Genomic DNA, 10,091 nt, shown 5'->3' on the forward strand with positions numbered 1-10,091 from the left:
CACACAGTCTGCTAGGTTGGCATTGTACCTTCACCTTAGTTGTCGCTGTACGAGATAACAACAGGGACCTGTTTGTGCTTGGGTGGATGCACAAGTGGCTATTAGGCTTTCCTGTTTCACATAACACCTGCAGTTTCTGGGAAGTGCTCTGAGTCAGCTGCTCTGTAACATAAATAAAAAGCCCGTATGTCTCCAGGAAGTGCAGCGAGAAGGTGAGGAGACATTCTGCAGCAAACATGTCAGGTCTGTGATGTTTGTCTAATATTCTTATAAATAATTCACTGTATCAAAGTCTGTTTTCTGTTAACTGCTGGGACCGGGTTAGCATTGCTCCTCTCAGTTGCTGTTTGTGTGTTTTACTTCCTGTGACAGCATGTTTAGGCAACAGTCAAGTGCAGATAAATTGCCAGTCAAACAACTTAAGACAATGGATGTAACTAAAGGATGTTTCTCTTTGATTTTTCCTGTTGATCATAGCTATGGAAAAGCAATCTGGACTCAGGAAGCATCGTAGGACTTCTCTCACTGATTTATTTTTTATTTTTAGTAGAATAAACACCTTTTGTAGATGCCTTTCTCCATTGTCTAGTCAGGCAGCCCAAGTGACAAGCTTTGACTTGACAGCTGGGTTTTAGGCAAGCTAAAATCTGAGATGAACTGGGCACAAGCTAGTTCACCTCACAAGCTAAACTGTGGCTTTATGCTAGCACTGCTGAGTGGTCACCCTTTCCAGAGCCTATGATACCATGACCACATCTGCTAGCACAAATGCCTGCATCAGAATCAAAATGCTACCACGGGATGGATCTGAAAACATTTTAATGACATGTGTCACACACTGCGCTGGCCTGACGTCTGGTTGTAAATACTGCTCTTAGGCTGTTGGAGTAAATACGGGAACATAATGAATGTTGACACAACTGGAGCTTCGGAGACAACTGCGAGACCAGAGGGTCTGAGCTATGCAGGTAGGCACTAACTCACTTGTTCATCTCCCCTTACAAGTATACACGAGTTCATGCTTGTAACAGATCCCAGTCTATGGACGTCAGTCATTGCTCTGTAACCAGATTTTTCCACAACCAACAAGGATCTTGTTTGTTGGGACTGGAGTTGGGAATAGAGCTGCCTTAGAGATGTACTATGGAATATTCAAGACTATCACAGAGAATGCAAGGTCTGCTGAGTGCATCCAACCCCTGCCATCAAGCTTGTTTTTCTCTCTCTTCCTTAAGAGGGTTACCCTCATGACCTAAGTTTCTGAACATTTCCCCATCATAGTCCTAAATTAAAAGGAAGTAAATCTGGGACTAATACACCCAGAGGCTTAGATTTAAAACAAGATGACATGCCTTCTAGTCTTCACACTAAAAAACTGCCCTCTGTATTTGGAAAAATATATTTTCTATAATTTCTGTATTGATTTCTAGGGCACTTACCCTTCAGCAAAATCGGTCAATTATCATTGCTTCTCTAAATTGATTCAGAATTATTCAAAACATCAGCTCAGTCATAATGACTGTTAAAACAACTTGCTTCTGATTCTAAAAATGAAAGCAAAAGTAAAGTACATTGTGTTGTAGGAGTTGCAGCCTCACAGAAGATTGCAGAAAACGATTTGAAGAACATGGGGAAATACCAAGCCATGATTAAAAGAGTTGGCAACAGCAAGTGTGTTGATCCAGCTGTGATTGCTGGTATTATCTCTCGAGAGTCGCATGCTGGGGCAGTCCTGGAGAATGGCTGGGGTGACCATGGAAATGCATTTGGTTTAATGCAGGTATAGTGAACATTCTTAGAAACACAACCTCATCCTTCTTTTGAAGCAGAAAGAAGAGCATTAGGGGCCAAGCTAAAGGGCTATTTCCTAAGTCTTTCAGTCAACTTTGGCCAGAATAAAGCTGACACTGACCTGGCCATCAGCTCACAGCACAGGGGATGGGCCCCTGTGAGTGTCACAACATGAACAGACTGCTTTTGCACTGTGAAACCACTCCTTACTTGTTCCCATCTCATACTTGAGACAATAAATCTTGTTTCAGAAAGCATTTTAGTTTTTTTAACTAAGCATGGAGGCTGCAGCTACAGTCATGTTCATTACTGTTTATGTACCAGAGGGGCCTGGCTGGTGGGGGAACTTGCTTCATTATTCCTGCCTATATTCATGCCTCACTTGTTTGCCAAATTGTACTCTTACCCATACAATCCCTACACATTTGCTGCATGCATTGGAATCCAACTTTGTAACAGGTCCAACTCCCTCAGACTTGCACTTTACTACCCCATGGGTAAGAGGTGAAAGAAAAGAATAAGAGAAGGATTAAGGTGACAGAAAACTTGAACTGGGGCAGAGATTCAAGGCAGGTCCCTAGAGGAAACAGGGAATTTCCCACCCTTGATGCAGCTTGGGAGGAGAGGAGCAGTCTTTGCATCTGTAAAAGCTTAAGCAGCAAGAAATGCTCTTTTTGCACCCTGTCACCTTTACAGCAGCAGCTGTGTTGGGTTTTTAAGGCTGTGACAGACAAGGATGTAGGGCAGGCATTCCTCTTCAGTGCCCCAATAGTCTGCTAATCATTAATCTGCTGACTCTGTCTTCAACTTGAGCTCAGTTTGCTTCCTCTCTATACAATTATGAAAGCTGTAAGTAATAAGATTAAGGATTAAAATTAATACAACCAGCCTGTAAGCAATTAAAAGCTTTGGATAAATCCTGGGTTTCTGGTGTGCTGATATTGCTGTTTCACTTTCAGGTTGACAAACGGTACCATAAGATTGTTGGAGCATGGGACAGTGAAGAACACTTAATGCAAGGTACAGAGATTTTATGTTACATGATAAAGGAAGTCGCGAAGAAATTCCCAACATGGACTAAAGAACAGCAACTCAAAGGTAGAGTATTGTGACCTTTACAACTTTTCACACACATACAAGTAGCGTGCAGTAACACTGTAAAACCAAGCACCTCAGAAAACTAAACACATCCCAAACCCCTGTTAATTTTATTAAGGTGTGGAACAATATTCCTTGACACTCACTAAAAGGACCAGAGGAAGAAGATGTGGTTAGCTTTCTAGCAGGCTTTTAGAAAACTTGGCAAGTATCATTTTTCAGTTGCAAGGACTAAGGGTGGGTTTTTCTCCACCTCTCCTCATTTCATTTGTTTTATGTTTCTATACCCACCTACAAAAAGCTCCTATCCTGGCAACTCCAAAGAAGGAACACTTTCATTTTCAGAATTTATGGTCCTCTCTGGAGGAAATACAGTTATATTCTTGAGCACTGATTACAGTTGAAGCTGACTGGATCCTTTACTCCAAGTACAATACAAATACGTCATTAATGCAGGTAGAGATGAAGGAATATGCACGAAAGGAAACAGTCGCACAACTGACGATGCTACATTAACAACATAAAGCAAGGGGAAAATGGTCACCAAGTCTTGATGTAAAGGAGGAAATTATGATTTCTTCACAAAAATGAAACACAAAAGGAACACCTCAGTGACACAAATAGCTGGAAATGGTACTACAATCCTGGTGAACAGAGTGATGGAACTAAAGCAATGTATTTAAGTTGCTTTAAGTTATGATTGTTGTTCGTTTGCTTATTTACTGATGAAGTATCACCTCCGTTCACGTGTTTCTTTCACTCTCATTTCAGGTGGGATTTCAGCCTACAATGCGGGATATAGCAATATCCAGAGCTACGACAGTGTGGATAATGGCACAACACACCGTGACTATTCCAATGATGTGGTTGCAAGAGCCCAGCTTTATAAGAAACACGGATACTGAGATATCTGAGTGATTATTAGATTTGAGTCACTGATTGCATACTTTGTTCTAATTTTTAAAATCCTGGATTTCTCACCCAGAAAGATTAAGAATGGGGCAGGGCAATGACACCAGGAACAAGTGCAAGCTTTCAATGTTACTTTTTCAACCAGAGCTAAAAAAAAAATCACATTAAAAGCTAACACTACTAATAATCCTAACTGCAACCTATCTTTTGCCATTTATTTTTCATCTGGCTTCACAAGAATATTCAGGCAGTTTTCACCTGTGCTTGCAGTTTCCTAAGCAGCAGATAAACACTGAAAGAAAGTTATAACACTGCTTAATAAGATTTTATCTGCTTTAGATGTTATCTGTCAGTACATCTGTCTAACAGCAGTACAAAATTTGCTAACTATTTGCAATTTTGGAATTGAGTATCTGCAATAAATACTGCATATGTTTAAACTACCAGAAGAGCATCTGACAGTATCATATACCTTTAGAATAATTGCTCTTAACTTTGGTGAGAGCAGTTGTTTCTTGTGACAGGAGGGAAAAACTAAGCTATCCTTAACCTTTTTTTGCCCTTGATACTACTTCACTTTAGCCTTTACGGTAGCAAACAATCTGTAAAACTCAATGTTTTACTCAACTGCTGTAATGAATACTTCTACTGAAGCAATATATTTGCTTCAGTGCAGGGTCTGGAGTAATTATATGCACATTACATCATGCTTTTAAAATGGGATGTAGTTTATAAAAACTAATGCAAGTTCATGCACAATAAACAGATGCTTTTAATCCATCATACAGCAATGCTTTTGGGGAGCCTTAGCTTCAGAGTTGGGTTCATTCAGTCACTTCAAAACAAAAGGGAGAAAAGCGGTTTAGAGTGGTTAAAAAAACCTCCTCAAGCATATCACTAGGGACTAAAGGAGAAATAAAAAGACATGGGTGTTGTTTCTTTGTTTTAAATATGGTGCATTTTTTATAGCTAGCATTTTGTACCTGATGCTATTATTAAAATTGCATTAATTACTCTCACTGTGGTAGTACTTACCAAATATGAAAGTGGGTGAACCTGCACAGAATAGAAATTAATTCTAAAAACAGTACACTTCTACACTGCTACCACATATTGCACCAAAGATTTGGTTGAATATACTTCAAATACTAGGTAGACATGGCAAGTGGTTCCTACCCTAGAAGCAAGGTCAACATGAGCCAGCTTTGTGCCCAAGTAGCAAAGGCAGCTAAAGGTACCCTGGGCTGTAATGAACAGCAGTTTGATTAAAGGAAGGGATTACACACCTCTATTAAGCACTTGTTAAACTACATCTAGAGCAGTGTCCAGTTTTGGGCCTCTTGACACAGAAAGGACCAATTAAGTAGAGTGACGTCAATGAAGAGCCACCAAGGTAGTTTGGGCTGGAGAACTTGCCCCATGAGAAGGGAGAGCTTCAGGTAGACCTAACAGCAGCCCCACAGCACCTATCTGTGAGAGATAACTGAGCAGAAAGAGCCAGGCTGGCTCCTGCTAATGCAAGGTGGGAAGAAAAGTGACAATGAGTATAAACTGAAATAAGAGTTGTTCAGACTGGATACAAGACCGTGCTCCGCATAAAATCTTTCCCCATGAGGACAGCCAGGCAGCAGAGCAGGCTGCCAGAAAGGCTGAGCTGTTTCTGTCCTCAGAGGTTTTCAAGAGCCATCTGGACAAAGTTCTGAGCAACCTGGTATGACCTCAGTGCTAGCCCTGCCTTGAGCAGGAGGTTGTCTAGAGACCTGCAAGGTACCTTTCAGTCTGAATTTTGCTATTATCTTAAATCAGCCTGTTTGCTCCCTGCACAAAAAGGCATCATCTGTTACTTGTGCTTCATGAAGATTTTCAGGAAGCATTTACAGTTCCTCATTAATTAAAGGATGTGAACACACACTGTTTACACACCCAGTTGGTCCAGATTTTAAAATTGAGAGCAAACCTTCAGAGAACTTGAGAAGGTTTGGGATAGCAGATTGTGACCTTGGAGGAATACCATTTAAGAAACTCTCAAACTTACACATATATTAGAAAATGTTAAATACCATTTCCTTTTCCATTAAAAAAAAAGCTAGCTTGCCAATTAAAGACAGGTGTAAAGATGAGCTATAGCTTGCCAATTAAAGACAGGTGTAAAGATGTCTTGCAGCTAAATCTTACTCAGAATTTACAGTTACTGTCTAAAGCATTTTCCCTTCCCTGTATCTGGAAAGCAGTTATCAGCTCTGCTCTAACTTAGGTAGTTTATCACACATTTTTTCAGTTGTGCATAGTATCAAGCAAGCTTGTTTATTAATATGTTCTTTCCCGTTTACATTGAAGTACTTTTGAAGGTTGCAGCATTTGTATAGTGTAATGAATGCAGGATCCACTTTCGTACATACGCACAGCGCATGACAGAACTGGCAGTGCTCCCTCTGTTGGGAGACTCACCAGGCTGCAGTGCCATAGAAACAAATCCTGATTGTGCTTGGCAGGGAGGAGTGATCCTGGATTTTGTGCTCTAGGCCACAAAACCTGGTACAAGTCTTACATTTGCTATCCTTCAGCAACAAGATCCATTTGCCAAATTTTCTGGGCTCTAGTACTTGTGTCATCTTTTTTAAGCATGCCCTGTACCTTGGATGCACTACACACATCCTTCAAAAGGGCTGAAATTTCAGCTTCTACTAAGTACCTCCCTGTGGGAAACATGATCAACACCCCACAGAGACTGCAGTTACAACACACCACAGCACAAGACACTGTGCAGGTGCTGAAGGAAGGAGGGAGGGACAAAAAGCAACATTCATTTATCTGCTTCACTTTTTCCTTGCTGTTCTATAGACTGATACCAGTATTTTCTGTGTCCTTCCAACTGCAGCCTGTAGCTTCTTCAGAAATTAAGATGTTTCAGCTAAGTTTTGCTTCTGTCTTCAGTCTGTCCATAGAAACTATTATTACACTCTTCATTGCCACTACTACAACTTATCCTTATTTTTCTTTTGCACAGCGTCTACAGCTTTTATGTCCCTCTACTGCTATGTCTATGCCTTTCAATGACTAGTGTTTTCTCTTCTCTGCAAGCGTGCAGGAAAGATAAACATTCGTTTTCAGCGACTGTATCCCTCTGGTCTTACCACGATATACAGTCATTAAGATTAACTCCTCTACAGAGTGCCTAGTGTGGGAGAGGCTCACAGTGTGGAACTATGGCATTTATGCTTGCTGGAATGACAACTACTTTATCATTTGATACAGCAGCAGCTTCCAAACTTCGGCCACAATTCTCTAAACTGTAAATAAAAGCATGCACTCGGTACTATTCAAGATCCTTCAGTAAAAGGTGTTATTTTATACGCTTGCAGTCCATAACTAACTTGCATCAAAGAGGCATGCTTCAGGGTCTCCAGATTTCTAACATTTGGATTTTAGAACAGGAAAAGCATCAACTTTCACATAGATTGCAGGTCTTATTATTGAACATTTACAATAAAAAAATAGGTATGAGATGACACGCTTCCTGAAAGACAAATGATACAACCTATCAAGATGTGAAACACTCCTTATTACTCCCAAATGGGGAGTTCAGGGACTTTTTAAAGCTTCAGAGAAGGCCAGATGACCATTTGTTAATGAACAAGTGTGAGATCTGGATCACCAAGGTAAGTCACCCTGCCTCAATCCACCAACACTCTCAGTGGACAGCCAATCAATTCTCATGTAACTGGCTAACCAGAGGGCTTTTCAACTCCAGTTCCTTCCTTTGCACAGTAAAGGTGAAGTAATGCACCATCACTGTAAACATTTACTCTTAACTGAGAAATGTCCTCACCATTATTAGTTAAATCTATTCTACTCACTTTCCTGCTTATCTGATGTTATAAATAATGTTCTCTAATACCTGATGTAATAAATAAAGTTATCTAATGGCCAGCCACGAACTGCACTAATCCAGCCATTCAAACATGAGGAAAGAAAGCCTATCGCTAATTTAATACTTCAGGCAAACATTACCAAAACTGAATTTTGTATTTGTACACACATGACTCTCTTCTAAGCATCAGTGTCACCTCTGTCACTCATACCAGACAGTTCAAGAACTAAGCTTACAATTTCACACACAAACTCTCAGCTCAGGAGTTAAGTTATTTATTTTATAAAACATAAATCCAACAAGCACACCTTATGCCTTAATTTCTTTCTGCTCCACAGGCTTCAGGCGCCGTCTAATCACAAGCTCTCCCTTGCTGTTAAGAAAGGTGTCTGACATTTCCTCTTCCGTCGGCAATCCATAAGGTAGTTTCAGTGGCTGTATTCTACAGGGAAAAGAGACTGCTTAGCCAAGTACTGTGACTAGAAGAGAGTTACACTAAGTATTCCAAAATAAACAAATAGTTAACAAACCTCACAAGATGTTTAATAACTTTCAGTTTGGAATTCACAGAAGGGATATTTTTGTGCAGTCTTGGCTGATGTGCCTAGATGAAGGATAGAACAGGTTTTACAAATGCACCAAACCTCAAATCAATGAGCTTCTCATGGTATCAGTAAAAATATAACCCACATTTGCAAATATAAAATGTAGAGAAATGTCATGCATCAAGAACGTACATAAAAATACTAAATCAAAACTTGGCTAAATTCAATACCAGAAAAATGGCAAATACAGTTTTATTCCTACTACATTCTCAAGATATTGAAATTTCTTCCAACAGTTAAAAATACGATAAATGTAAACACAGGAATTCAGGGGCAAGACTGGTTGCTTCAGTTAGATCTTAAATTGATCAAGCACATTTCTTCTCAGTAATGTAACACCAACTAGATGAATCTTTGCACAACATGCAGTTGGTCTAAAAACTTTGGATAAACACATCTTTGACACTAACTCTTAAGAGTGTTGGATTTGGAAGCCTCTTCATAAATTAGTCTTACTTGCCTACCTGCAATAGCTGAATAATATGACCCCCAGAGAAAACAGAGTTAAAAGTTTTTACAAACGTATTTTTATTATTTTAGCAGAATTCTCAAAGTAAAAGTTCTCCTCAGGCATGCAGAGGAATACCACTGATTTTCAGAATTCCCACTAAAAGGGCGTTTGCCATTAACGTTCCTCTCAGCTCAATTACATTTATATCAGCTGTAAAACAATCCAAGTTTTGTGACTGCAAAATTGAGGCACTTAGAAAAAAACCCATCACCTTAATTCTACCCTAGGTTTCTACATTTCTGATGTACACAGTAAGTATGAAGAACAACAATCATACTTTAGTCAGTCCAAGATAACGTATTATCTTCTTTTCCCAATATGGGCGACCAATTACACTTTTAATTCTAGTAACAACGTGGACTTTGTGGGGCTGCTCAGGGTCACCTCCATACTTTTCATGATCTCCAGGCCGTGGCTGTAATACCTAGAACAAGAAGTTCACAAAACCAAGGTTTTTCCCTAAACATCTGAATTATTATTGCTATAGTTAACTCTCTAAACCACACTTCAGCCCCTGTAAAAATTCTTAGATGTTTAACTGCCTTTCCTTCCAGAAGGTCAAAGAACCAAGCAACCTGAAATTTAGCTTTTATAATATTAATTAAAAATATTTTTATAATAGCTTGCTGTTGGATACATTAGTGCTCGAGTTTGGCCACACAAGTGCATAGAAATAAATGGACAACACCCTATAGCAGCACAGCACTTAATTCACATACATCTCCTTGAAGAACCTCTGTTTAGCCTCTGAGTGGTTGAAGGCTTTAAGAATTATTTTAAGGAAAAGAGTCAACTGGCACCAGATGGTGTCTTGCAAAATGACAAGCTAAAAAGTATAAAGATGTACAATGTAAGTCAAACTTCCCACCCCTTTGGTTTTAATTATCTATTGAATAGAATATCTCAGCTGGAAGGGACCTACAATGATCGTGTAATCCAACTGTCTGGCCAATTCAGAGCTGACCAAGTGAAAGCAAATACCGGAGCACATACCGAGTCTGGAATCCTCGACCTGGTGAAGAGACAACGGGCCCACGCAGCAGACACCATCCCCTCCATCCTCCTGCCCAGCACCTGCAACCAGACACCGTCACTCGCCCGCACTGCCCGCACCCACAGGCCTCGCTGCCGCCCGGACTCGGGCCGGGGCAGCGCACACACACATCTATATGTATATATACACAAACACACACACATATATATGTATATATACACAAACACACACACATATATATGTATATATACACAAACACACACACACACCCCGGGTGCCTCCCGGGGGCTGAGGCCCGGACGCCGCTCC

At 40.2% G+C, this 10,091-nt stretch overlaps 2 protein-coding genes across 2 annotated transcripts; one reads left to right on the forward strand and one right to left on the reverse strand.

The window, feature by feature from the left end:
• Window positions 1-236: 236 nt before the first annotated feature.
• LOC104392084 (lysozyme g-like) lies at window positions 237-3,794 on the forward strand. Its single transcript, XM_010001441.1, has 5 exons — window positions 237-243; window positions 879-968; window positions 1,584-1,780; window positions 2,751-2,889; window positions 3,661-3,794. Exons 1-5 carry the CDS (start codon window positions 237-239, stop codon window positions 3,792-3,794), a joined length of 567 nt encoding a protein of 188 aa, XP_009999743.1.
• Window positions 3,795-7,930: 4,136 nt separating this feature from the next.
• On the reverse strand, window positions 7,931-9,838 carry MRPL30 (mitochondrial ribosomal protein L30). The gene is made up of 4 exons (XM_010001443.1): window positions 9,782-9,838; window positions 9,066-9,212; window positions 8,203-8,276; window positions 7,931-8,114 (listed from the first exon to the last, which is right to left on the reverse strand). Exons 1-4 carry the CDS (start codon window positions 9,836-9,838, stop codon window positions 7,982-7,984), a joined length of 411 nt encoding a protein of 136 aa, XP_009999745.1. The 3' UTR covers window positions 7,931-7,981.
• Window positions 9,839-10,091: the final 253 nt, after the last annotated feature.

This window comes from Chaetura pelagica, unplaced genomic scaffold (assembly GCF_000747805.2).
Source record: "Chaetura pelagica isolate M959 unplaced genomic scaffold, ChaPel_1.0 scaffold377, whole genome shotgun sequence".
Taxonomy (NCBI): Eukaryota; Metazoa; Chordata; class Aves; order Apodiformes; family Apodidae; genus Chaetura; species Chaetura pelagica.

Excerpts from the sequence above, each read along its gene's own strand:
- LOC104392084 (XM_010001441.1), top strand. Across the intron at positions 969-1,583 it reads AGAGGGTCTGAGCTATGCAG|GAGTTGCAGCCTCACAGAAG; the intron begins GTAGGCACTAAC and ends ATTGTGTTGTAG. Across the intron at positions 2,890-3,660 it reads TAAAGAACAGCAACTCAAAG|GTGGGATTTCAGCCTACAAT; the intron begins GTAGAGTATTGT and ends CTCTCATTTCAG.
- MRPL30 (XM_010001443.1), bottom strand. The coding sequence starts at position 9,838 with ATGGTGTCTGCTGCGTGGGCCCGTTGTCTCTTCACCAGGTCGAGGATT. Across the intron at positions 9,213-9,781 it reads GGTCGAGGATTCCAGACTCG|GTATTACAGCCACGGCCTGG; the intron begins GTATGTGCTCCG and ends TTCTTGTTCTAG. Across the intron at positions 8,277-9,065 it reads GTTATCTTGGACTGACTAAA|GCACATCAGCCAAGACTGCA; the intron begins GTATGATTGTTG and ends TCCTTCATCTAG.